This window comes from Mycteria americana, chromosome 23, assembly GCF_035582795.1.
Source record: "Mycteria americana isolate JAX WOST 10 ecotype Jacksonville Zoo and Gardens chromosome 23, USCA_MyAme_1.0, whole genome shotgun sequence".
NCBI classification, from domain to species: Eukaryota; Metazoa; Chordata; class Aves; order Ciconiiformes; family Ciconiidae; genus Mycteria; species Mycteria americana.
In genome coordinates this window covers 7,049,331-7,075,982 of record NC_134387.1, presented here as the reverse complement: position 1 = coordinate 7,075,982, position 26,652 = coordinate 7,049,331, and the positions used below count along the sequence as shown (strand labels likewise).

Here is a 26,652-nt window from a genome sequence, read left to right as displayed (position 1 = left end):
CTGGTCTCCTCCACAGATAAGCGTGTCCTTGATCAGGTGCATGTACGTGCAAACAGCAGAGGAGAGGCTGTAGCAGAGCGAGGCACGTCTGCCTCTGCCAAGCGCGGGATGTGACAGTAAGGAAAACACATCCTATCATCTGCAGTTTGGGCCACGTAAGCCCTTCAATAGAAGTTACAGAAATAGCTTTACTTTCCCCTAAAATTGTGCACGTGTGAATTCTTCAACCCCCTCCCCTCCCTCTCCCCCCAAACATGCACACACCACGGTCATCTACTTATTTATTTTGGCTTTTACTGGAAAAGACATTAAATAACATTTAAAATGTACTTAACTTTTTTTTTTTTTTTTACAAAGTGCATAACTTAAAAAGCTGATCATGAGAGTGTCCCGTGTTAAGACTGTTCCTTTTCCTGCTCTCGTAGGAGATGCTTTAGCAGTCAGTAGTTCAGGCGCAGACTGAGCAGCATGTCTGTTTCTGCAGTCAGGTAAAGAACAGCTTCAGTTCCTTTGGGATGGGAGGAGGGCTGTAGGCTGCAAACAAAACCTTTCCAGTAGTGCAAATAATGTAGTACAACGGAGGACAAACAAACAGGCTGTGGAAAAAAGGCTCCTTACCCCATGCAGGGCAAAAGTCAGTGGGAGGGAAAGTGGCTTGGCTCTTTCCAAAGGCTGTCACAGCAACGACCTTACACGTCACTGAAGCTCTGCCTCTGCCTTGCCCCGAGGCTCCAGCCTCAGCCCAGCCACGAGTCAGCCTGGGAGGTTTGGGTGGCAAGGGGGGGTCACCGGAGGCTCTCTGGCCCCGTGCCCCTCGCAGCAGAGCTAGCACGCCACGGGCACCTGCAGGCTGCGCTGCCTGCAGAGCTGGTGTCCTTTCTTCAGTGGGGTCCTGGGGACAGCGGCCAGACCCTACGGATCTGGGCTCCGACTTCACTGGCTGCATTTTGTGTATTTAAAACCAAAAACAACGACTGGAGCCTGGCTGGCATGAGATCCCTGGAGCCACCCTGAAAGCCACACCGCAGCAGGACGGTAGCATTGCTCCATGCCCCTGCAAAGCACAGGAGGGCTGTCCCTCCCCACCTTCAAATTGCCTGGATGCTGCTGGGGAGCAGCTGCTTTCCCCCAGCAGAGCTGTAGCGTGATCTGGAGGTGAAGCTTTCCTCCCGTACAGTTACACCTGGCCACTAGCTTGGTCCTACGCAAGATGCAGGCAGTGCCTCAGGGAGGCCCTTGGTTTGTTGGCTGCCGTGGGCTGGGTGAGGATGCTGAGAAGTCACTACAGCAGGCAGGAGCGCCTGGGTCAAGCACACACAAACATGCCGCTTTCACGAGCTGTTTCATGGGGCAGTCCTGCCTGGCACGACCCATGGGTGCACAAACCATGCAGCAGCAATTCAAGGAGATGAGAATGGCTGGTAGACACATTCCTGCTCGCTTAACAGCAGAGGCCCGTGCCCTGGGCTTCACCTCCCAAAGATCACAGTCCTTGTGCCTGGTGCTCTGTGTTAGGGCAGGGAGAAGTCAGCAATCTCCTTCGCTCGACAAGGCTGCTATAGCGTTCTCCACGCTGCGTCTTTAAGGCTTTTATTCCTCAAGGTCACAAGCTGCAAGTTTCCTCCCTATGCCAGGAGCAGAGTCAGGCCCTCAATGTCCGTTCCTAGCCCAGACAACGAGTCTGCTTCGGTGCTAGAGGAGCTAGTGTGATAACGTACAAGGTGGAGGGTTGAAAGTACACGTTGCCACAGGGAGTCACAGTGCAAGTGCTGTGTGTGTTTGAGCAGAAGTGTTTTCCCTTGATGTTTTTTCCCCCCCGCCCCTACCCAAAATGGAGGAAAATCATCCTTATCTCCAGGTAGCAGCAAGTACTTGGGAAGCGGCATGCGGGGGACACAGCAGCAGAGGAGAGAGGAAGGCAGAGAAGAAATCTGGACTTTCCTGGTGAGTACTCAGTTGAATTGGATCTAAGAAGGCAAAAGGAGAACATAGGAATAGCTGCACTAGGGCAGACCAAAATCCACCCAGCCCCGCCTCCCGTACCCAGCAATTACCAGCGTTAGGCTTTGAGGGCAAAAAACATAAGGGTGCGCCTTACCCCTTGTCTACCCTCGGCCAGCAATTAGCAGCAGAGGGTGAAAGTACCCCTGCAAGAACCGCAGGGTCCACGCTCTGGTTCACTACCTGTCTATAAGAAATGTTTAGCCCGGGAGGCTCGGAGTACGAGCCACGCATCTGGTCGTTCCCTTGGTGGACTGAACTGATCGTAGCGTGCGCAGTTGCTGCTGCCCTTGTCAGCAGCGGTTCATTAGCTCTCCTCGTGTCCGATAGTGCTTATGTGCAGGGTAAGAGGAGAGAAGCCAAACATGCCAACTGGCCAAAGAAAAAGCCCGACACAAACTCCTGCCTTAGGCATAGCACTGTAAATAAGGAATATTTTCCGTCAAACGGACCAGATGTCCTCTGAGGTGCCCTAGGAAATTCGGAAGGAAGGTGTAGGCAAGATGACTTACATCAAGCGGCCGGAACAGCACCGGTTGGTCACTGGCTTCCTGGCAAAGGTTGATCCAGTGTAATGCCTTGTGTCTGGTAGATCTCCTTCAGAACCAGCAGAACGGTGTCTTCCGACTCCCTGGAGGAGGAGGAGGACATGGGAATTGGAGGGAGACACTTCCCTCCGCTCTGTCAGGTCATCCGTGATGGTTATGGGATAGATGCAGGGCTCAGCAAATGCAGGCAGTACTGGACCAGGAGAACGACAATGGTCTCCTTCCTCTGTCCCTACCCACCCGCTCTGCCTGCGTTACAGGCAGGAGCATATCTTGTTTACTCAGTTAAGGCTTTTCTTATTACATTGGCTTTAAAAACGATGGCGTTCTGCTTACGTCAGACATGAATTTGAAGCTTTGACCATTATGCAGAAGCTTACCAATAGCAGAGATGCCCTTGTAGTGCAAATAAATACTCGTTAAAGCTCTCTATTGGCTTCTCCTGCAGCACGTAGTCTATGCGATTCCCTCCGTTCAGCCTCCCCACATTAATGAGGGAGGCCTCTTCCTTCACTGCTGCGGGGGCCTCGTCTGGCTTTGGGTCTGAAGGAACGAAGAAGAGCAGCGTGGTTCAGGGGCACCAGCAGCCATGGAAGTGCAACAGCATCACCGTGCCCTCCCTTCGCCCCACCGCGGGCTCTTGCAGAGGGGAGGCAGCTTAAGTGCTCGGTCCTTCCCCCCCAGGGCTCTCTCTTGGACAAGAGTATTGCAAGAGACAGCTAGAGAAGGGTGACGGGCTTGGCAGGCTTACAAAGGGATGTGGGGTGCTGAGACCCCCAGAAGGCCGTTACTGACCAGGCAGGCTGCCTCTGCTCCCCTTTCATCAGGCAATAAAGGGAAGGCCACAGCATTTGGAGAGCCAAGTGCTTACGCAGCTCAAAGGCATCCCTTTGCTGAGCACAGAAGAGGGCAGCAGCGCCTGGGTTTGATGCCAGGATGGGCACCTCGCCGGCGTGGCTGCAGGGAGCCCGAGCACGCTGCTCCGTGGGCGGGTCGCAATGCTGCATCCCCGGCTCCCCGCCGCCCCGCACGCACCACCGACCTGGCTGCTTCTCCACACCGGCCTCTGCCTCCGCTTCGGCGTCGGTACTCGCCGCCTCCACGGCTGGCAGCGGGGCTCGAGTGAAGGACTGCCAGGCTACCCGCAGGGACCCCAGCAAGTTGTTCTTCAGGTCCACGCTCATGCGAGTCAGCCCTTCTTTCAGCTCTGAAAGGCAGGAGGGGTCGGTGTCGGGCTGGGGGCTGCAGCAGTTGCCCAGGGCAGGGGGAGAGGGGCTGCTCCTTCCCTTACCCAGGTGCATTCTCTTCCTGCCCTTGTGGTGAGGCAGCAGCATGGGCTCAAACTCCAGATCTGGGACGATCATGGGCTCAATCCTGTATGCCACCGGGTCAAACTGTACGGAGGACAGGGACAGTGAGCCAGGGCTCGTGCTCCACGCGTCTCACGCAGGAAGGCTCTGGTTCTTATACCTACAGGGTGGAAGATGTTGAAGAAGCCTTTGCAGGTGGGCAGGCTGTAGTTTGGGTTGATCCGCTTCACTCCTCGCACCGTGAGAAACATCCCAATGGGAGACCCAAAAGCAAAGAAGATGGTGGGCTTGTAGTTTAGCTGAGGATAGTTTGCCGAGACCTAGGAGAGAGGGAGATTCAGTTTTGTTTCATGAGACAAACTCCATGCTGGAGTTACGAGCACCTCGTTGTTGCAGTTAGAGCATGGTGCCGAGCTCGGTAGTTACCTGTCCTAAGCCAACATCCCGGTATTGACAATTGCTGCCATTGTCTGTGCTGTCCGGGTCACGCTGCGGTGGGGACCCAGGCTCTGCTCCCCGCTCCCCGCTGTGCCCGGGAGCTGCTGCACTCTGGTCCTGCAGCAACACAACCGGGAAACCCCGCTAGCACGGCTCCTGCAGCGAGCCCACGCCACGGCCCGTCCTACCCACCCGTGAGCAAGTACGTGAGGCAGCAAACTGCCCGGCATCCCATATCCTCCAGAACCAGGACAGTCTTGGCAGCACCATCCTTCCCCAGGCGACCGCCTCTCTAGCTGGCATCACTAACTTCAGTCTCTACCACCGTTAACAAGTCCTCCTGCTCTGCGATCACCCTTACAGGCCACGGGATAAAGTGATGCTGCAGTAGGGTAACACCTGTAACACCAGCGTAACGCACGGGAGCAGCAAGCAGCTCGCCACAGCCAAACGCGAGCCCGTGCGAGCTGCCTGAGCAAGGATGGCCAGGAACGAGGGGGTCGGGGTGCTCAGGGACTGAGGCCTCGCATCCCGGGTACCAGGCTGATTGTAAGTGGTGAAGGGTGGTCCTTGTCTGAGAGCGATGGGATGTGACCTGGATGAACACAAGCCGTGCAGAAGACAAACCTGCATCTCCGTCTTGGAGCTGATGTAATGAAGTATCTTCATTCTTGGTCCTAAAGGAATTCCCATTTCTTTAAGGTTTTTCTCTGTGCACAAGAACTGGAAAATAAGCAACCCAGATGTTAGTACAGGAGCAGAGAGGTGTGCGTGGTGACGTATTTCTGTTCCCTGTCATTCTGTTCCTGCTGCACTCCTCGGAGACATTTCGTGTGCGAGTGACTCAGTACCAGGAAGATGTGCACAGGGTGGGAGGACTGGGAAGAAAAGCAAGGAAGAAACACAAGAGACAGCAAAACAGGAGAGCTCCTTACCAGTGCCTGCCTGTCCATTTTCTCCTTCTCAAAAACATCACAATATTCGGACAGCTCCAGATTCTTCAGGATTTCTTTTACTTCCTCAATACCCCTGTTGCTTGAGGTTGTCCTGGACCCCTGTGAATAGAGCCATCAGGGATCGTGCTTTTTGCTCACTGATTTTCTCCCATGCATTTCGGAGTCTCTCCCCCTTCCCCAAGCAGCCGCAGAAGCGGGAGGTCGGTGTGACGCTGCACCGGCGCAGCTGCCCGTGCAAGTGCTGCGGGAGTACCCCACGGGTCCGCGCACCGCCCGAGAGCCCGTACCTCTTCGCTGTGCTCGTCCTCCTCGGGAGCAGCCTTCTGGTTCGTCAGGAGATCAAACAAAATGAGCGACCCTAGAAACCAGGCGCAGGCAGACAGAGCATCAGCACCTCATCGGGGAAAAGCCCCGAGCCGTCTCCTTTCTGGGACGAAAGACCAGTACCCTCCCTGCTCCCACGGTACGGTGACGCTCACGGGACCCCTTACCCAAGCTGTGCCCTGCAATGGAGACCCCCCCTTTGAAGAGCGGGTTCCTCTGCAGGAAGAGCTGGTACAGGCGGTTCATTTCGGATGCCACCGTGTCCACGATGGTCTGGCAATAGGTGGAGCTGTTGTAAAAGAAAACGTCCAGGATGGTGTCGTTGATGAAGTGACGCAGGCGATTGATGCTTGGCAAAGTGATTCGCTCCAGGTCGCTACGGGGGGAAAAGAGGAGAGGGGGAATTGCAGTTAGGGGTGCCAGTGAACCCCACCACGTTTCTAAAGCAAAATGTAAGTTCAGAAAAGGGTTGCCGCCATCTCAAAGGACGTGATGTTGTAATGCAGACCCTCAGCTCGTGCCAAGACCGAAGGCAGAGCACAGCCTGTGCTCTTACACTCCAGGCAGGAGTAAGGAGCCTGGCCTTCTCCCCAGCTTAACCTGCTCTCTCCCCTTCCTAGGACGCTGCAGAGCAGCGCTTGAGGGCAGAAACTGGGTACTCCAGTTTCCAGAGGCCTTTAGCAAGGCGTGGGTGTCCACGGTCCCTCCTGATGTTAGCCAGGGAAAGGCAGAAGCCTCTCCTCTCCGGCTGGATGCTGATCAGAGCAGGCACCTGCTGTGCCCTGCAAAACAGGGCTGTAAAAAGACGGTGGGGACAGGGTCTGGCACGGAGGTGCTCTGCGGGACCCCGTCTGTCCTGCGTACCCCGGCATGCTCACAGCCCTAAACACTCACAGCTTTCCCTTTGCCTGCGGTGGCCACCAGAAAAAGCAGAGTTTACGCGGGAGGAGGCTGGCTGTGCGCTTTGCCATTCCCACGGACACCGGCACCGGAGGAGATGGCTGTCCAGGACACTTACACGTCCACACCGGTGGAGTGGAGGGAGCTGTGCCAGTTCACAGGCAGGAACTCCACCCGGCCGATCTGCTGCTGCTCCTGGGCTTTCTTGAAGTGCGCTTGCAGCATGCTCAGGGAAACATTCCTGAAGTCGTTCACTGGAAAAGAGCATGAACTCTTACTGAGATCCACAGGGCAAGCCTGCTGCATCAACAGCACTTAATAAGATAAAAGAAAAGATCATTACCAGGGGAAATCCCACCAGGGTCTTTAATCTGCTGCTGTTACCCTAAGACCTTGAATCTTTAACTACAAGATCAGGGGAAGGCTCCATGTCCTTACACGTGTGTTTACTGGATTTCGCTGTCCCATCTGTAACAAGCCTCCTTTCCACACGGGCAGGGCTTTAACACAGCAGTCAGGATAAGAAAGGTACTTTTAGGAATTTTAAAAAAATAAATCTGTTGCGAAGATGCACGTGTTAGAAAGGGAATCCTAAGGGAGGAGGTGAACTTGAAATTACTCAGGTCTAAGGGAGAAAGGCTGATTTCCTTCCTGACGGTCAGCAGCCTTGAAAATAGTTTCATCAGATGAACATATAGAAGAACAGACTGCATGAAAACAAAGGTCTATTTTGTAGGAACTAAAGACAGTCTGCTGTGAAAAATCCCAGCTCCCTTGATTTCTACAAGTTAAATCATGTCGGGCATCCAGGCAGTTTCAGTGATCACCTCTCCGACAGAACTGAAGCACTCTGAGCAAATAATAATGAACAGGTCAGACCAGAGTTACTGGGTTTAGTACCCTGTCTCCAGCATTGATCGACAGCGGCTGCTTAGAGGAGCCTGTAAGACCCGCGATCCTTCTCGCGCGCTCTCCTAACCCCCAGGCATTTGCAGTTTGGGGATTTCCTGAGCCAGAAGCAGCGTCCCTGGTTTTGGTCCAAAATCACTCCAGAGGCTGCTGGGTGGGGTGTTGCCTCTTAGACTTCACCCAGTGAGATTAACCCGTAGCAATAGACTGAGCAGGTTACTAATTAGTTTAGCAGGTTTAGACAGTTACTTGGAAAATCTGTATCCAATTTGGGAAACTCACTATTTTGAGCAGCAGCAGAACACGGTGATGAAAAGTGGTTGCCCAAACCTTTCCAGATGGTGGGATTTAACGGGTTAGTGAGTGTTGCATTCACGCTCCCCAGTGCAGTCAGCAAATTCGACCGCGCAGCTTGCCAACGTGAGCGTCGGGATGGTTTGAATGCACTCCGACAGCGTTTCCCATTGTCCATGCAGATGAGGGTTTACCGGCTCTGCTAAAAGCAGCGTATGGAAAGAGCACCCCGGCCGGGCTCCACACCTACCGCACTGGATGATGCTCCTGAACCGAATGTCGCACGCTGGGCCGATCCCGTGCACCACGAAAACCAGGTGATCAATTTGCAGTGGCTCTCCTAAAGAGGAAAGAAGAGTTCAGAGCACAGGCCCTGCAGGAGACATCGCTTAATGGGGAACTGACCCGCTGAAACTCTGCAGGCTGAGCCTCCCATCCTCACCTCAGCCAGGTAAAAAACCTTGAGTTAACGCCTGGATTTTACGCCTAAAGGGTGGTGGGATTTCTCACGTTTCTGAACTGTTTGTCCTGCTAAATTCAGCTGCCCACCAGATGGGTCCAGACCAATGGGACAGTAGAGAAAGGCGAGGCAGCTCGTCCCCGCTTCTGTCACCGTCCTCGCTTCAGCGGGAGTGCATGGGCCTCGCCATTCACCTCCACCCGGCCGTGGGGCACGTTCAGCTCGGGAGAGGGCAGGACCAGGAGGCCTCGGTCCAGCTGCCCTGTGCCCAGCCTGCTCTGCTGAGCCACCCGGCCGCGGCGTAGCTGCGTCTCTCAGGTAGGCACCCGGTGGAGTTACGTCTTGTTCTCTACTTCCCACGCACTTTAGTTTGCATACGCACTTTCCTGAAGGCATGCAGGCGTGGAAAATGAAGGGGTTAGATGGGAGTAACTGCCTGTCCTCACCACGGGGACAAATCCTGAGGCCTGACCAGGAGCTCTGGGACAGCTGGGAGGGGGCAGAGCTGACGCACAGCTTCAGAGACGGGGAGAGCACGCGCGCCAGAAAGTCACCTGCACGTAGGTAAGTGATAAACCCCCGTGTCCCTACCACGGAAAGAAACTCCTCCTTTGTGAACACACAGGCCAAGACCTCAGGGGTAATTTCAGGACCGCAGTGCTTTCAACAGCTCTGGTCTCAGTGCAGGAGCTGGAAGCGCACCGCCTCCACCCCATGGGTCTGCCTCCTCTGCGCCTTCGCTCAGGCTGCGGGCTCTCTGCTTCTAGGAAGGTTTCTGAAAACCATTCGGTTCCTTTTGGCACAAAATTTGTAGATGTGCCCTTCATTTAAAGGATCATGGAAGCTTCTGTCGGTCTTTTTGAGAAAACAGGTTGGAAAACAGACCCTGTAGCTTTGGATGGGTGGAAGGGAGGGAGCAGCGAGCTCACCGTTGGGGATCTCGGCAGCGATGTTTTCTACTCCTCTCTTCACAGTCCGAGGTCGACCTTGTTCCGTAGGAGTTGAGCCCCAGTCATCGGAGGTGGCAACCGGATGGTAGTGCACCATCAGCTTGTAAACAAGGAGAGCCTGTCATTAAGCTGCGCTGCACACCGTGGTTAAGCAGAGGAGAAATTTTGCTGCAACAGCTGGTAGGTGATACGGGGTGGTACCGGACCGCGATGTTTAACCGCGCTGGTACGAGCCCTTTGCACAAGGAGAGTGAAAGGTGTGTTGAAAAGAAACGTTAAGGCGTGAAGCAGACTCTCTGCTGGCATTGCCCTCTGCTCTGGCGCAGGTAGGCGAGGGGAATGCCGTTTGGACAGAACTGATTTCTCAGCAGACGTGGTTAATAGAAACAGCATAAAGCCAGAGCATAAAGACAGAATAAAGACAGGCCCTCAAGAGCACTGAAGGGATGTCCCTGCTGGTCAGCACGCCAGGCCCTCCTCACCTTTGGGTTGTGCAAGATAATGATTTCCCTGCTAGGGGACTCCAGTTTCTTCTTCCACTCATCCAGGGTCACAGCAATCATGTAAGCTTCCTGAGGAAAAGAACACCCTCTGTCAGTCAGCGGAAGGTATTCCCATGAATATTCAACACTTGGGACATTCCCCACCCGTTTTACGGTATCTCTTTATCAACACACTTTGCGAAAGAGGCAGAGAAATGAGCCAGCTCAAGCTGGAGGAGCAGTGGGGTCATCTGAGCATCACCCGCTGGAGAGTTTCCAAGGAGCCCCCACCATAATAGCAGCAGCAGACTTCCCCATCGATTTAGAATTGTATTTTTTCTACATCAGAATACAGATTATTGTAAAGATGTATATTTTTGTACATATATCTATATATCTCTACATATATATCTTTCCAAAGAACAGTCTCCAGCCATTAACACTACAGACCACTGAAGTCTCTAACGCTACATAGCGTTCAGTGGGTCCCTGTAATGATGATTTCTCTTTCTTGCATTCACAGCTCCCTTGGCTTTGGTAAAACTATAAGCGTAGCGAGGATGATTCTCCCAAGGAGAGTCAAACTGAAGTTAGAGCAGGCAGGGTCAAGAAAAAACAGCGCAAAGCTGCTAGAGCGAGGCTGCGAGCAAGGCCAGGGCCGCAGGGCATGCCGAGAGCACCCGGGCACTTAAACGTGTAGCAGAAGGATGCTGCCGCGGCTGGACGAGGGCAGGAGGAAGGGGAGGCTGCCCAGCTACAGCAGGCTGGGAGGGAGGCAGCGGCAGTGTTGGCAGTTATGTTAATCAGCTGCGAAAACGCCATGCCAAAGCCTCTTTCGAGTTCATGTCCTCAGGCGTGACTGTGGTGCCAGTTGCCCCGCAGGAGTTTGGGACATCGGGACCAGTGTTTGTTGATGAGAAGCCAAGATGCTTCTCGGCAAGATGGATGCTACCAGGAAAGGCGTGTTTACCTCCAGTTCTTCGCTGAAGGTCTCCGAGTAGGGAATATACTTATTGTCCTTGTCTCCCTTGTAAAACCAGGTGCAGCGACGCACTTCAGATACCTCCTCCTCCCAGTACACTGCGACGCGCTGCCTCTTCTTCAGATGCACGTCATACCTACCCCCCGATGTTGGGACAACCAGATCTTCTTTGTCTCTCCCTGCAGGAACCAAGGCCTGAAATTAATTGCGAGAGGACCAGAAAGGCATGCTACCAGAAAGCTGTATACCACGCCAGAACAGAGGGATGAGACTGGAGCATCTTCCGTGGGCAGCACACACCAGCATGTATGAGCAATGGCAGTAGACACCAATGTTCTCCGTACCCAAGCACGTCCTAGGAGAGATGCCCCAAGTCAAACTTCCCCCAGAGGCTGAAGGTAAGATGAAGGCATTAAGCTACAACTGTCTTCCTCTCTAGTTCGGGCACAGGCTTACATGGACTCTTCCTGCCTCACTTGGATGGTAAAACGTGAATTTGTGGCCCCGGGAAGTGCTTTGCTTAACGGTGGAGGTGCGGGTCTCCAGGTCTCTAAGCCATTCCCCTCTAAAACGGAGAACTCCGCACAGATCCCGATACAGACTTAAAATTCTGTGAGCTGGGTCTGCCCGCCGGCCAGGCTGCCGGCAGAGCGCCCCGTGCCAGGCTGTGCTCGGCTCGGCCGCGGCGCTGAGGACCAGCGGCACGGCCTCTAATCCGAAGCTTCCTGGGAGAGGGAGGACGGGAGCAACCTTGGGCAATCGGTGCTCTGCCCACGGCCGTCGGCAGCAGCGGTGCCTTAAGCACAGTCCCGGCAGCGGGTTGCACGGACGGGCGATATTCGGCAGCACGAGGGCCTCATCGCAAGCGGTGCCGCTCAGAGCAGACCCCGCTGCCTGGGCAGCACCCTCCGGGGACAGGCAGGCAGGCAGGCAGAGCGCCGCGCGTCCGCACGGGAGAAATCTCCCCGGGGGAATTTCTGCCATCCTGCTACCACTCTCCCATCCGCACCAGAAGGGTGCTTTGCAGTATGATTATATATAATTTAGAGCTTATATCAAATGAATGAGGTCAGAGCATTCGATGCATCCAAACAGCTTTGCTCATTCATGCGTTCGCAGCTCTAGGAGTAGGCACGTTGCCAAAAGAAGTCCCAATTTAACATTCCCGAGGGAAAATTTTGCATCCCAGGTGGAAGCCATGGATGTGTTCAGGGAATTTCCCTCTGATACCCGGACAGCGTTTCCCTCGAGCACGCACCTGATGCTCTCCCCTTGGCCTTACCAGGCCGGTTCCTCACAGGGATTTTAAGAGCAGGCACCGGGTATTTAAAATCAAAGGGCAATTTAAAAATAGAAGTGCTAGGAGCTGAGGGCAAGGCAGCGCCGCGAAACCCCCCGACCCGTGGAGCTGGATGGAGTTGTATCTGCGGTTCCTGACGGGGCGGCCCCTGCCCACGCGTCTTTTCACCCTACCTGAGCCGTGAGCCTCTTCCAGCCTCTCCGAGTCCTGCGTGCTGAAGGGGACCCACCGCTCCCTGGAGTCCGTGACCTTGCAGTAAAACCAGTGGGGAACCACGGCTTCGTATCTCTTCGCCGCGTCCAGCTCCGCGGCCTCCGAGGCGGGGGCGGCGGCGGGCAGGGGGGGCTGCGCCTGTTGCTGCTCCCGAGCGGACATGATGCTCCTCCACAGAGCACGGCAGACGCGAGTGGGCGAATTTCAGGAGCCTCGGAAATGCTTATGCCGTCTCCAAGGGAAAACGCTCCCGCAAAACCCCCGTCTCCCGCGGCGGCTGCGCCCGCCCGCCCCGGGGGTCGCGGAGGGACGGACCCGGCGGGCGGCCCCCGCCCCCCCCCCTCCCCCTCCGCCGCACACGCGTGTCCGTGGGCGTGCGGCCCCCGCGGCCCGGCCGGCTGCCGCCGCGGCCCCCGCTCCCGAGGCGGCTCCTCCGGCGGCGCGGCCCGGCCGGCAGCGCAGGCCCCGCTCCCGGCCCCGGCGACCGCCCAGCCCGGGGCGGTGCTCCCCGCCGGCCCGCCCCGCGCGGCTGCCGTCACGAGTGGGGCGGGCGGGGGACGGAGCGGGCGCCTGTCCGCAGCCCCTGCCTGCAGCCCCTGCCTGCAGCCCCCTGCCCGCAACTCCTGCCCACAGCCCTGCCTGCAACCCCTGCCCGCTGCCCCCGCTGCACAAAACCCTGCCCGCAAGCCCTGCCTGCAGCCCTGCCTGCTGCCACTGGTGCACAAAACCCTGCCTGCAACCCCTGCCCGCAGCCCTGCCTGCAACTCCTGCCCACAGCCCTGCCCGCAACCCCTGCCTGCAGCCCCTGCGTGCAACCCCTGCCTGCAGCTGCAGCGCTCAGGAGGGATGCGCAGCCCTCGCAGCTGGCAGCGGCCCCAGTGGATCCATGCCCAACGCCATCGCAGGCAGGCGATGCCAGTGCTAATTGGGACTCTCTGGCCTAGCTCTTGGCTTCAGGCTCGTCATTATGCCCCTAAGCTGGATGCGGGCGGGCAGGGGTGCGTGGTGTCGGCGCAGCATCGCTGGGAAGCACGTGCCTTCGTGCTGGTTGCCTCCCACGTGCGGTGTGGACAAACACTTGGGCATAGAGCACTCTGCAGCGGAAACCACGAGACGCTGATTTAATGTTTGTTTTTCAATCCTTCCGTGCCCCTTTCGCCTTAGCAGAGATTGAGAAACCCTCTTCTGATGGTGGGCGCTGCTTGCAGAAGTGACAGGCAACCCCGGAATAAGAGTTTGGTTTCTGTAGAGACGAGCCTTGTGATAAACACAGAGACACGCTTTCTAATTTGGGGTTTTGTCATGTGGGTGGATGCCGTAAGATAAACCAGTTGCCAGGAATTGTCATCCCAGTGCTCACCTCCGCCATGGCTAGGAAGATGAGCGGCCAGAAGTGCTAAAATCCTCAGTTTTGCATCCGTAGAGCAAATGGCCGCAAACCTTGTCCGCGCAGCCTTGCCTGCGCAGGGCCTGCGCCAGCTCGGTGCTGACACAGCTCCTGCCCGCGCCTCTGCTGCAGCATCTTTCTCCTTTCAGATCGCCGTCCGAGCCGTGACCCACTTTGGTCCTGCTTTGAAGGAGACGGAAGGCGGCGGGGACGCAGCGGGGACGGATGCGGTTACATCAGCGGGAGCGTTCTGCAGGCTGCGGTGTGGAAGGTATGCCCTGATCCCTGCTCTCAGTTCGGCTCAGCTTTGGGGGAAACACGTAAAACCCACCATCTGCCGAGGGAGTCGGAAACGTCATACGCAGCCACCTCTTCTCACAGAGCTGTTCAAATAACAGCCCCGCTGAAATGATAACCTGCCATTTCAGCCCACTTCTTAATGTTCTTTCATGTGCTTTTAACTAGAGGTTTACATAACCCTCTGCCAAGTCCTTCCCACACACGGGGACTTAAAACTCCGGAAGAGGAAATATTGTAAAGGAATATGTTACCTTGATAGGTTCAGCACCAAAACACCAAAGAAGAAACTCACCTCCTTCCTTCCTCCCTAGTTTTGCCTGGCTGCTATGCCACGCACATACTTTCGGTTTTTCTTACGAGCAGATAAAGGTGTCGTTCTTGCCACGTCTCCACAGCGTGGAAACCTTTGTCCCAGTCCAGAGAGCACTGGGGATACAGCAGCTGCGTGTACGGTTTTTTTCTGCTCTCCTAGCTGCTGCATTGCAGTGCTACTGAGTTTACAAGGTATCAGGATTGCTGCTCCTTGCACAGCTAGAGCCTACTTACCCCTTTTCCCTGGCAACTGACAGGGGAGGGAAATGAGCGTTAGAGCAAACAGGATGCAATAAACAATGCACTTTTGTTCCTGATGCAATTCTTGCTACTGAAACAAATACAGAAAATAAAGTTTCGGCCAGCTCCGTGGATTCCAGACTGCCTGAAGCTGGCTGCTGGCTGCTTCCTTTCACGTACCTGTGAGCAGTGACTTGCTGCAGCACTTCTGCTAACACCGCGTCCTCAAAAAAGCGGCAGGGCTGACACATCAGTGCCCTGTTTGTCTATTGCCACCTTGCTCAAGTGACAGTAGCAGAAAGAGCTGTGAAAGCCCATCGGTAGCGGGGAGGGAGACCTGCCCGAGGGCTGGCGGCCGCTGTGCTCGTGTAGCAGCTCTCGGGGGTGCGTGCAGGGTTAAAGCTGCAGTTCTGCCCATTCTTGGTGTGGTTTTATAACGGGGTTGATTTGGCAAAGCAGGGGGAGACCCTGCTGTTAGGAGGGGTGTGAAGGAGGACTGCCTACACCCCGAGCTGTCCTTTACAGCTGTAGCAGCTCTCCGTGCTGTAGAAGTCAATATGCACTGATTGACGAGCTGAATGATTTCACTTTCTCTGCTGAAGTATGACTTACACGCACCATCTCTTGCAACAAGTTTCAGACTTTGGCTAGATCCTCCACAAAGGGAATCCAAACCTTTATTTCAACAGCCATGCCAACCAAATAAAAACACAAATGTGGTAACAGAGGAAGAAATGAGCTCTTTGGTAATTCCTTAGAGAGCACAAACGCGGTGACGCTGTGGCCTGGACTTTGTGCCAAACCTGGCACGGCTGGAGAGCGGAGCGGCGGGGTAGGGCGGTCACACTCTTCATCAGGGCTGGCTCCACTCCTGAATGTGAGTTACGGGGATCAAACGTGCATCTGCCTCCAGCAGAAAGGAGCGCCTTCGAGCCGGCTCCGGGTGGTTTCAGAGCTCAGTAATGCCCTGAGCACCAAGCAGAAATGCAGCAGAGGCCGTTCTCCCCTCCCGCATCACCAGTACTCTCCTCCCAAGCTTCCCTTCGCCTCACAAGAGCACAGGCTCCTCTGCAGCCTTTGCCTATTGCAAAGCGTGGTTCGGGCTGCGTGTACTGCGTGTACTGCGTGTACTGCGAGCCCAGCAGCTCGTCCCGCTCCGCCAGCTGGATTTTTCACTTCCTGACTTTTCTAGAGAGTGACAAGTTAGGCCTCTTTGGGTCCTTACATTCCTTCTTTACTTTTTCATCTCCTTCATAGCCTTTTATAGACAAACCTTGTGGGAAATGCTAAAGGATCAGAAGAATAGGACTCAATAAATCTGGAATTGAGTCTGCTAGCAATCCTGTAGCACGAGGACTCAGCTTTCTGCCCCTGCACCAAGCATTTCTTCAGAGTGGTTGATGGTTTTTCTTGCCCATATTCCCTTTCAAAAAACCTAAATAAAGTTAATAGTGTATCAAGCTAATTCCGTGAACCCACAGCAGTCTCTTGGGAAAGATTTCAGAACATCAGAGGCAGCATTTAACAAGACTTTCAACCTTAAGAGAAAATGAAAGGGGTAGAGACACCACAGTGCTGCTCTTCATTCCTCTGGGTTTAAAGAGCCACCAGTAGCAAGGCTGGTTGTGTGGAAACCATCCCTACCACGAGTATTTTCACAAAAAGAAACAAACCCAAAGCACGGATTAATTCCTGGAGATGCTGCTGACACTGCTGCCTTTATCAGAGAAAGAAAGGTGGCATTCACTGGGGCTGGGCCGTGGCTTTCTGTGTGCAGGATACTCGCAGGGCATCAGGCTGTTTATTGTGATCTGCTTTATCTGCCAGTATAGCCACCGATCCTCAGAGTCGGATCTCATGCTGCATCCGAAGCACAGATAGCTTGGCCTGGCTGCTCTCTGCGTGACAAGAGGATGAAATAAAATAGCAACCGAGCATTTACCCATCCCAGGACGTTCAGCTCTCTCCTGGCTCACCTCGGATGGGGCCGTTTTTGCAGGCTGACCGCCACACGCGATCACGGACACATCCAACGAGCTGCAAAGGTCAGTCCCATGCACGCAGCCCCGTCTGGGAATGATGTGGGACCTGCCGGGTGCTTTCCGGACATCGGCTGGCCGTCAGCCTGCAGAGTGCACGGTCAGGGCACTCCCGGCCTCGGGCGTGCCAAGATCCCTTCCAGACCCCTTCCAAAACACGGCCACCCGCCCCAGAGCCGTGGCCGAAGGCTCCGGGAGCATCTGCACCGCTTGGGAGGCGATGGGGGCCACTGCCCCAGGGTGCTCCCCAAACAAGCATTCTCGGAGGTAACTTGCTGCATTTATCCCTAACCTCAGCCACCGAGACAGCCTGGCTGGTGTTTGGCTTACAGACAAGTCTAAGTTACACAACCTTGCCCACAACTTCTTTTTAAAGAAAAGAGACTTTGAGACGTCTTAATTACAAAATAACATTTAAAAGTCGTCTGCGTTTATTATCCCGTCACACACAGTAATGATTCACTTCACATGTTGTAACCAGAAGGTTAACCATAGGCTGAGCCGTTCCCTTCCCCTCCGTATTGTACAGTGCCACGGTATGGCGTTGCAGTGGAATACAAAACTTGCAGTACGTGGAAGGACATTACCATTAAAAAGTGGATTTTTACCCAAGTGACCTGTAGAGCATTTCCGAGCATCCTGCCGTTTCGGGTTGCTCTGCTCTAACATCGTTCTCTGCTCGTACCCGTCCTTTCCAGTGGCAGAGCTGAGATTTCCAGGCTGCGTTCCCGTGTCCGCGGGGGACGCCACGGACTGCCTCTTCACGACAGAGGAGGAACAGCACGACGTGACATCCGCTTGCATTGACCGGGCTGCCAGCGTGGTCCCTTTCTGCAGCACTTCAGTGGAGCTGCTTGAGCGCACTAAAACCAAACAAAACCCCACGACGACACGCAAGTTTTTATGGCGAGGAAGCTGAAGCTGAAAATACACGCAGTGACTGACAAGCCCAGAGTCTTGGTCTGTGGCTGCATGTTGCAGTACTGTTGTGACCACATCTGACCAGTGTTCCAGCTGTTTAAAGAACTGCTGTGGCTGCAGGAGGCACCTATAGATTGGGCCTGGTTTGGGGAACTTTGTACAGTGATTTTCTTCCCGCTGATGAAGAGGATGCAGATCCCCACGGAGACCTCTACAGCGTTAAGTACCTCGGATGGTTCTGCTTTTCTAAAGCCTGGAACAAACAAACAATTCAGTTTGCTGCTTCAGACCTCTCTTACTTTGTCCATTGCCAAGTTATTTGTTGGGGCTGGGCTTCTGGGTTGGGGGGGGGTTGGTGGTTTTGTTTTGTTTGTTTTTTTAAACTCAGGGCTTATTGCTATTCCATTGTCGATAGTGCGTAGCAGAAAGAGCTGAGATTTAACAGAACTAAAACTCTTTGGAACCTCAACAACAGGCTGTGTGTTGTGGCTGATGTGCTTTCACAATCCCTTTCTTTCCAGTTTTTCCAGTATGGCCTGAATTTTGTGGACAGACTCTTTCCTGGCCTGCCGAACACTGTCCTGGCCACCAGTCTCAATGGAATCCAGTTCCAACAGCAGCTTGGTCAACATCTCCTCCAGAAGCCGGTAGGATTTATCTGTCTTTTTTCCTACAAATTCATCCACCTCTTGCTCCAGCTGTTCAGCCTCCCCCATAACGTGGAGGATTCTCTGAATCTCTGGCTGGATGGCTGCAGAATTTGTTGACGGCTGGTCACCGGGTTTAAAGCCAGGCTCCCGGTTCCCAGCCAAAAGCTTCCGAGATGCACTGTCGTACATTTGGGGCTGTGCGCTGTACTGCACCTTGGGGTTTGAGGGGAATGGCTTGGCGTTGGGCGGAGTGGCTGGCTTGCGGTCATTCATTGTCCCAGAGTGCTGGTGATTGACGTCGGAATAGTAGTTGTGATGGTTTGCGCTTTGCTCAGGTTTGTCGTAAGCAGTATCCTACGGTCAGAAGGAAAAAAAAAAAAAAAATCTTTAAGCGCATTTCCCTTAAAGCCAGGTTTTTAATCTTGCACTCAAAAGGCCAGCAAGCAGGGCTGAGAGAATTGGGCAGCAGGTGACACCGTGACTGCTGTGAGCTGTGCATGCCTGGGAGGACAGGGCAGACTGCGTTATGCATGACGTTACCAGGGATCTGGGCAGCATTTTCGAGACTGTCACACACCGTGATGCCATAACACATCACGTCCCTGCAGGCTGGCACCCTGTGTCCTGCCAAGCGGGCTGGTTCCTGCGAGGAGTCCCAAAGAGGGACACGGGCCCCACGCTCCAGTCCCTGGCCGTTAAAGAGCAGATCCCCGGCAAGAGGCACGTGTCTAGAAGAAACGGCGTGAGCCACTGAACACTCGTTACCCATTAACAGGGGAGATGCTAAATAGATTTCGCCACGGTCCCATTTGGGTATTCTGGAGAAGACACTTCTCTGCAGGTAGCACACTTTTGAACCGTTCCCAAATATCGGCAGCCCGCACCCCCGAATCCACACAGCCCCCCATCAGGGCTGCTGCCGCATATCCCAGCGCTGCTGCCTGGGGACCCAACCTCTGGAGAGTCATTTGACTCCTGATCAAACCCGGAGGAAGCCAAGATGAACAGACCCCACCAAATGCATCATTTCCTTTGATTTTTTGCTTAAAACATGCCTCAGTAGAGGATGACTGTGCCCAAACCAAGCACTTGTAGAGGAATACCAGAGTCTGCAATCTGCCCCACAGCTTAGTCCCGCGCTCTACGGGAGGATTTCTGACAGTGTTAGCTGCTTGAGAGAAAAGAGCTGGACGAGCGAGACAAGGTCTGCCCCATTTCAAGACCTGCCCTGGGACATCTGGTATCTCCAGTACCTTTCTGGAATTACAGCCGTGGATTTTGGTTTTCTGTATGCAAATAGGAGATTTCGCTGGCAGTACTCTGGATACCTGCTGCTTTGTTTCTACCTAAACTAACTGTGCTCGCAGAAAGGGGCATTCCCAGGAGACAGAGGCAGGCTTTGAGGAAAGCTGGATGATCCAGGGGGTCTGACCGCAGCCGGCACCCGGCAGAGGCACGCGCTGTGGAAGCATCGGCTGTACCTTTGAGTCCCACGCGGGAGGGTGGGAAGGAGCTCCGCTGCCAGTCCAGGATGGGTGCGATTCGGAGACGAACGGGTTCCCGTGCGCCGAAGCAGCGGGCCAGGCGTAACGCGGCTGCACCCCATAGATGGTGGGGGGAGCCCACGTGTCCTCGGGGGGTCTGGGCTGTGGCGGAGGCCCCTGCGGCGTGACCCCTGGATTGTTGTCTCTGTATGGATACTGTGGGATGGGCATTCCTGGGGTCTGCAAGAAAAGGGGGGAACAGGCGTTACCCCCGGAGTCACTCCGAGCACCATTCCCTCCAGACAGCCCTGGGAACAGCCACAGCATCAGGCTGCCTGCCCGATTCCTGCTTTCCTAGCCCCCAAACTTGGAGTCTCTGGAGAATGGGGGGACCACCAGGTTTTATAAGAATAGAACCAGGCAGGGCAAGCTGCTCAAGGCACAACAGCCATTAGGACCCACGGATCCATCGGAGGAGGCACTGTGGGCCCCATAAAACAACTTCTCATGCCCCGGGAAGCGCAAGTCCAGCAGCTGCACCGACACCGGGGCTGGAAACTGCTCTGGCCGGTGCCCGGCCTCTTACCTGCGGTGGGGAGTAGCCAGGAACCTGCTGCCTCCTGAGAGAGGACCCTTCGGTGGGGCAGTCCGGCGGGGCGTAGCTCCAGGGGGGAGCGGGCGACGGGGGCCGGTACATGCCCGTGGACTCCGCAGGGTAGGGGGTCTGCGGGGGCCCGGAGCAGTAGTACCCCCGTGTCTGCGGCAGGCCGGCGTAGTGCGGGGCAGCGCCGGGAGCCGGAGGGTACGGGGGGCTGTAGGCTCCGTTTGCGTAGGGAGAATCCATTGCCTGGGGAGGAGGGAAGAGCAGAGGAAAGGTGATGGGCCATGGACACGGGGCAGAGGGGCTCCGGTCTGGCCCAGCAGCAGCCCGGGGAAAGAGGACTGACCCTTCCTGCAGCGTTTAACTAGGGGGTTCCTTCAACCCCAAGCTGATTTGCCCCCGTTTTCCTGCTCTAACGTGGCTTTCTGTTGGCCACTGTCAATAAAAGCCTGCCTGCCTCACGCTTTGGTCCCGCTGCCCTCACGGCACGCTCGGGGAGACAGGCAGCGTCAGGGCATTCCGGGGGGATAGATTTGTCTGGAGGGTGGGAAGAGGGGATACGCTAAGCTTAACCACGCTTCACTCAGCTAAGCCGTGCTCAGAAACAGGCGTACGATTCCTCCCAGCAAGCAGCTCTTCGGAGGTTCAACCACGTCCATGTAGTCACCGACTGGTGGATGAAAAACGCTCCAGGAAAGTTCATTTTCTCTTTCAGTCTGCAAACAGAAATGATGCAAGCGGACGAGATCTACCAGTTCTGGGGCCCGAGGAGCAGGGTGGTCAGATCACCGAGCCGCAGGTCGTGCCGCAGCCGTGGGAGCAGCCGGGTCTGAGAACTTGTCGTACACGAGGTCTGTACGCCCAGAACATTGGTGAGAATTTATCTGAATACATTTGAGTAATCAATGTGTATTGAACGTGAGCTTCCACCTAACCACAGAGGCGACAATTAAGCATTAGGAGTTCAGGAGCTCACGGGTGACTCCCTGTAGCTTTGGGCAAAGTGGTTTTTTTGCCCGCGAGCTGTTTCACGGAGGAGAGGTTGTGTCACCTGCGCGCCAGGATTCATGAAAGAGACGGATCAAACCTACACGTCCCATAGGATGAAAACAAACCACAGTTACGTCTGGACAGCCGACAACCTCTGTGGAAAGAGTAAAGCCTTTCCCTTCTCACAGTATTTGCGCCATGGCCCCTCAAACAAGCTATTGCTGCAATAACAACAAATAATAGATCCCGGGAATCGTGGCACCGGGGCACAGCGGGACCGGAGACGCTTTTTTCCCCCTCTCTGCCCCGAGCGGCCGCCCTGGCGCTGCCGGCTCCTTTCCGCCGGTGGGGTCTGCCGTACAAGTACCGCTGCGACGTGGCTGGCATCCCCAGTCTGCCGCGCCTTGAAGGAGGGGGACGTGGCAGGGGTCGGATCCTCAAGCCCCGGGGAAGAGGCGGTTCTGTCTGTCGGTGAGGGGCCGGTTAGCCGGGACCGGGACGCATCCTGGCCGGCGATGCCCAGCTCTCCCCAGTCGTCTCGGCAGCAAACCAACCCAGGACGGCGGCACGTCCCCGGTGATCTCTTCATTAAAATGCACGCCCTAGAAATGTCACCTTGAACTGGATACGAAGGTAAAACTTTACCACGTTCGCCGTTGTATGTGTTTTTCTCCAGTTAAACACCTGCCCAAGCCCCGCGGGACGGGAGAGCGGCTCTTCAACGCAAACGGATCCTTGTGGAAACCGAGCTACGCGAGCCGAGACACATAAACCGGCCCCGAGGAGGAACGAGAGGGGCTCCGAGCGGGGTGACGCTGCCCTGCCCGGCGGGTCGGGGCAGTTTCGGGGGCACAGGGAACGGACAGCCGGGCTCCGTGCCCCGCTGCCGCCTTACCCGGGTGGCGGAGCCGTCCCGGTCACGCCCGTGAGGTGGGACGCGCGGCTGCCCCTCGGCGGGGGGGGCAGAGAGGCGGGCAGCCGCCCGGCCCGGCCCTGCCCTGCCCTGCCCTCCTCCGCGGGACGGCCCCGGCGGGCAGCCAGCGGCGAGGCGGCGCCCGCCCGGCAAGGGCCCGCGCCCCGCGGGGCTCTGCCCCGGCCCCGCTGCGGCCCGAGGGGACGCAGACCGCGGTGCCCCCGCCCCGGCACCCCGGGGACGGGCAGCGGGCGGGCTCCAGCCCCGGTGGCTCGGCTCAACGTCCGGGATCGGGGCGGCCGCCTTCCCCCCCCCTCTGCCGGCCCCGCGCCGCCCCCGCCGTTACCTGCGCCGCCGGCGGGCGGGGGGACCCTGGGGGCCACGGCGGGCCCGGATCGGCGGCGCGGCCGCGGGGCTCCATGGCCGCCGCCCCGCCCCGCCCCGTCCCGCCGCCAATGGCCGCCGCCCGCCCCGCCGCCAATCGGCGGCCAGGCCCCGCCGGCGCCGACCAATCGGCGGCCGCCCCGCGCGCACGGCCGGCGCGGCTTAAAAGGGCAGCGCCGCGGTGGGCCCCGCCCGGCGGCGGGGAGGTTCCGGGGCGGCGGCGGCGGCACCGGCGCATGGCGGCGCTTCCGCTGGGGGCGGCGCGGCGGCACCATGAACTACATGCCCGGCACGGCCAGCCTCATCCAGGACATCGACAGTGAGTGCGCCCCGGCGCCGGGCCCTTCCCGCGGCGGGCGGCTGGGGCCCCGCTTCCCCGCGGGCACCGTCCCCCGCGGGGCGGCTGGAGCTCCCGTCCTCCGTGGCTGCCGCCCCCCGTGGGGCGGTTGGACTCCCCCCTCCCCCGTGGGCGCTGCCCCGCCGTGGGGCGGTCGGCCCCCCTCTTTCCGCAGGGGAGCTGCTCCCCGTGGGCACCGGTCCCGCGTGGGGCTGCTGCAGAAGGCGTCCTCGCTCCCCTCCGCGCTGCCGGGGCAGTTATGTGCTTGGCACACCTCTGGTTTCCCCACACCGTGTGTTGGGGGGAGGAGGGGGGGGGGTGTTAATGCCCACGCGTGGCCGTGGCTGACCCTCCCACTCTCCCTCTCCCACAGAGAAGCACCTGGTCCTGCTGCGGGACGGCCGGACGCTCATCGGGTACCTGCGCAGCATCGACCAGTTTGGTACGTCTGCAGCGGGGGCTGCTGGGGGCTGCGGGAGGCTTAGGCCGGGCTTTGGGCACGCTCGGGTGCCAGCTGCGTGCAGGGGCTGGCGAGGAGGAGGAGGAGGAGGAAGAGCAGAGCCCCGCAGTGCCCGTTCGCATGAGCCGGGCGATGCTCCCGCGCCCGTCGGGGCCGTGCTTACCGGAGCAGCGCCCTTCCCAAACTGGTGAAGGAGGAGTTGGGATTCGGTGAGAGGTCCCCGTTACGTGGTCCCCGCTTGGTGCAGGGACTGCAGTAACGACCCCCCCGCGTGCCGGTCCTGAGCAGGAGCGCGCATTTCCTTGGCTAAAAACAACGTGAGGTTTAAAAGAAGTCTAAAAGAAATGGGTTTAGGTGCGTGTAGAGTGACGTGACTGTAGGTCGCGTTTTTAGAGCGTGTTTGTGTTGGGGACTGAACGCCCGCCTGCGTGTCCCCCCAGACTTGGTGCTTCACGGAGACTTCTCCCAGACTGGGTGCTTCTCCGTCTCCTGGTTGCATCCACTGATGCTCTGGCATCCCTTTTTGGGCAGAAATAGCCCGAGACACGCGCGGGTGATGTTTGTGCTCGCGACCGAGTGCCTCGGTCCTTGCCCAGAACCCGCAGCACCAGCAACGCCGTCGTCTTCTCCGCCGTCATCGGCGCATGGTGCTTGGGTGGGCTCAGGCCCCCGTGGTCTGAGCTCGCTGCCCTGCCTGCCCTGCCCGCGCAGGCTGCGGGAGCTGGAGGGCAGAGGCTGCCTCGTGGCGCGGGAGCTGCCCCGCTGCTCCCGAGGTGCCGCTTCTGTCCCTGCAGCCGCTGCGATTCAGCCGGGGAGACGGTGGGTGCCTGCGGTGATCCGGCTCCGAGGACCCGCCGAGAGGCGTGAAAGCGCCGGTGCCGTCCCTGCTCTGGGCTTTCTGCCTGGCTGGGATGAGACACTCTTTATACTAGAAAACACAGCGAAATACGGATTATTTTCTCTCTCTCTTCATCGCTGCAGCAAACTTGGTGTTGCACCAGACTGTGGAGCGCATCCACGTCGGCAAGAAGTATGGGGACATCCCTCGGGGCATCTTTGTTGTGAGAGGCGAGAACGTTGTTCTGCTGGGGGAAATAGTAAGTAAGCGGCTCCTCCTGCCTGCTCGCTGCCTGCTGCTGGCCCGGGGCAGCAGCTCCGCTGCGGTTTGGGACTGAGCTGGTGGTGTTTGTGGTGACGGGACTCTAAGCAGCATTGCCGAGGTGGACACTGGAGCTGGGTGTCCGTCTGTCTGTCTGCTGTGAAATACGGCTGCTGTCCTGTTGTGGGGGGGAAATTTGAGCCCCCTCCCGGGGCCGGTTCAGGCTGAACCATGGTGAAAATGCCCCGGGCACCGGAGGGCGGGGGGCAGAGGTGCCGTCCCGCAGCTGCGGCTCCTTGGGGACGACGTGAGGGGTAGAGAGCAACGTGTGGGCTGGCGAGCGGCGGGAGACGCGGGGAAGCCCTGGCCTGTGTGTGGCACTGCTGGAGGGTGTCATTAGTGGCTGCCTGTGGGGCTGTCACCTCCCTGCTGGCTCGGCACCAGGGGACACCGTCCGGGATGGGCTCAGGAGGGGTCGAGCACCGTCTTGCTCGCTGTTTGCTTCAGCCCTTTGGGCTGAGCTCAGCCCGGCTGCTCCCCAGGAGCCCCCTCCCATGGATAGGTGTCCTGGGGGTCCCTGCCTGCATCCCCACCCCTCGGGGTGCCTCCAGCACCTCTGTTTTGCATCGCCTCTGCCTTTTGACGGGACTCCTGGAAGATGCGTGGGCACGGGCTCGCTGCGGTCGGGGGCCTCGGGGCTTGCCTGGAGGAGACCGTCCGGCACGTGCAAATCTGTGACCATGACCCAGGGAGAGCCCAAGCGTTCACAGGACCAAATCCCCGGGCTGCCTTCGAGCCGGTAAGCGCAGCGCTTGGGAGGCAGACCCTGCCGCAGCTCGGCTGCTCGCCTCGGGAACCGTCCTGCTCCAACAGCTTTGGCAAGAGCGATGGAGCACTTCATCTGTGGTGCAGCCGTGCCCGCTCTCCCCGGGAGCACGGAGCCTGGCCAGGCGCTCGTAGGAAGCGCTCGGACGTCACCGAAGCCCAAGCACGCGAGGGGTGTGTGTCAGTGTCAGTGGAGACGCGAGAGCAGATCCGCCCCGGGCCTTTGCCGTCCCCGCTGGCTCTTGGCCCCTCCAGACCGGCGCTGCCCTGGCCGGTGAGATGCGCTCAGCAGAGGTGACGTCGGCCCAGCCCCGAGCTGCCCCGCGGGCACAGCGATGCCCGGAGCATCCCACGAGCAGAGCTGCGCGTCCCGGCCGCGGCGGCTGCCTCGCGGTGCTAAAGGGGCTGTTTCTCTTGCAGGACCTGGAGAAGGAGAGCGACACGCCTCTGCAGCAGGTCTCCATCGAGGAGATCCTGGAGGAGCAGCGGGTGGAGCAGCAGGCCAAGCAGGAGTCGGAGAAGCTGAAAGTGCAGGCGCTGAAGGAGCGGGGCCTCTCCGTCCCGCGGGTGGACACCCTGGACGAGTACTAAATGTGCTGCCCCTCAGACCTTTCCTCCGCGGCAGAGCAAGGGGTGCTCCGTGACCCGCCCGCGCGTGGGCGTGATCCACTCTTTGGAAAGGTGGTTTTTATTTTCAGATTGTGTTTTCTGTGGTGCAGATAACTAAAAAAAAAAAAAAGATATCATGCCTTTAGTTTCTCCTTGCGGAGAAGGAGGAGAGAAGGTGTTCGGCTGCCCTTCGAGGTGGCCAGGCGTGCTGGGGAACGCGAGCGTTTGTGTTCAGGAGGCAAATCGCTTGGTCCTTTGGGTTTGTTTGCTTTTTCCTCCTCACGTGACTCTGGGTGAGAGTTTTCCTTGACGTGTAAATAAATCCTTGGTCTCAACAACGATGGTTTTGCCTGTGTTCGGGTCCTGACGCTTTCCCCTCTCTTGGGACGACCACCCTCGGTGCCAACTCTTGTCCCCGCCGGGCGCTGCGCAAGGGGGAAAGACCCTTGGGCCTGCCGTGGGGTGGGCTCGCTCTGAGGAAAAGCTTAAGGATGTGGTGAGATCCCTCCCTCCGTGACGGGGAGCAGGACCTGGGTACCCCCCCCACACCCTGACAAGGGCCACCAGCTCCCCCCTACCCAGCTCCTCCCAGCCAGGCTGCGGCTGCTCCCCTAATTACCTGCTGATGAAGAGCTGCTGCAGTTGGGCTGGCCCTGCCGCACCTGGGCCACTGGCTGCACCTGGGCCACCAGCAGCCCCTCTGCCTCCGGCAGTGTCTCTTCGCCTCGGTGCTTTGGAGGAGCCGGCGTGGCTGCAGCAGGTAGGAAACCTTCGCGTCGAGCTTGTCCTGATGCTGTCGGGGCGTTCGGTGACGGTGTCGGGCGGGAGCCTTCCTGCGCCGCGGCGGTGGCAGCAAGTGGCAGAGGCAGCGGCTGGTTTTGGGTTGGCTTTGGGCAGCTGCCAGGCCGTGGGAGCCTCCTGCGTGCAGGCAGGAAAGAGCAAACCTCGGCGGTGAGCGGCGCAGGCTCTCCCTGCGAAACCTCTTTCAGTTCATTTCCCCCCAAAGTGAAATGCTCGCTCGGGGAAGCGCCTGT

At 57.7% G+C, this 26,652-nt stretch overlaps 3 protein-coding genes and 1 long non-coding RNA gene across 6 annotated transcripts; 2 read left to right on the top strand and 2 right to left on the bottom strand.

Annotated features, from left to right (window-relative positions):
- Positions 1-274: 274 nt before the first annotated feature.
- On the bottom strand, positions 275-12,389 carry DDHD2 (DDHD domain containing 2). 2 transcript variants are annotated; one of them, XR_012778674.1, is made up of 18 exons: positions 12,028-12,389; positions 10,543-10,733; positions 9,573-9,662; positions 9,070-9,190; positions 7,931-8,020; positions 6,596-6,731; positions 5,745-5,953; positions 5,541-5,611; positions 5,233-5,352; positions 4,925-5,020; positions 4,286-4,414; positions 4,024-4,179; positions 3,841-3,943; positions 3,592-3,756; positions 2,930-3,092; positions 2,514-2,632; positions 1,827-1,967; positions 275-1,701 (listed from the first exon to the last, which is right to left on the bottom strand). XR_012778674.1 is itself a non-coding variant. In XM_075523441.1 (17 exons), the coding sequence occupies exons 1-16, from the start codon at positions 12,227-12,229 to the stop codon at positions 2,542-2,544; spliced, it is 2,133 nt and encodes a 710-aa protein (XP_075379556.1). In that variant the 5' UTR covers positions 12,230-12,389; the 3' UTR covers positions 275-1,967; positions 2,514-2,541. The 2 variants fall into 2 exon arrangements, 1 of the variants encoding a protein (XP_075379556.1); XM_075523441.1 differs by having other exon boundaries at positions 275-1,967.
- Positions 6,473-8,619, top strand: LOC142420002 (uncharacterized). Its single transcript, XR_012778675.1, has 3 exons — positions 6,473-6,638; positions 7,863-8,131; positions 8,222-8,619. It is a non-coding gene; the product is annotated as an uncharacterized LOC142420002 (long non-coding RNA).
- Positions 12,390-16,745: 4,356 nt separating the features above from the next.
- Positions 16,746-22,541, bottom strand: BAG4 (BAG cochaperone 4). Of its 2 annotated transcripts, none has more exons than XM_075523709.1 (4): positions 22,251-22,541; positions 19,987-20,247; positions 19,398-19,640; positions 16,746-18,270 (listed from the first exon to the last, which is right to left on the bottom strand). In XM_075523709.1, the coding sequence occupies exons 1-4, from the start codon at positions 22,524-22,526 to the stop codon at positions 17,767-17,769; spliced, it is 1,284 nt and encodes a 427-aa protein (XP_075379824.1). In that variant the 5' UTR covers positions 22,527-22,541; the 3' UTR covers positions 16,746-17,766. The 2 variants fall into 2 exon arrangements, with proteins under 2 accessions (XP_075379824.1, XP_075379825.1); XM_075523710.1 differs by lacking the exon at positions 22,251-22,541 and adding an exon at positions 20,616-21,966.
- Positions 22,479-25,956, top strand: LSM1 (LSM1 homolog, mRNA degradation associated). The gene is made up of 4 exons (XM_075523711.1): positions 22,479-22,607; positions 22,999-23,067; positions 24,067-24,182; positions 25,430-25,956. The coding sequence occupies exons 1-4, from the start codon at positions 22,562-22,564 to the stop codon at positions 25,598-25,600; spliced, it is 402 nt and encodes a 133-aa protein (XP_075379826.1). The 5' UTR covers positions 22,479-22,561; the 3' UTR covers positions 25,601-25,956.
- Positions 25,957-26,652: the final 696 nt, after the last annotated feature.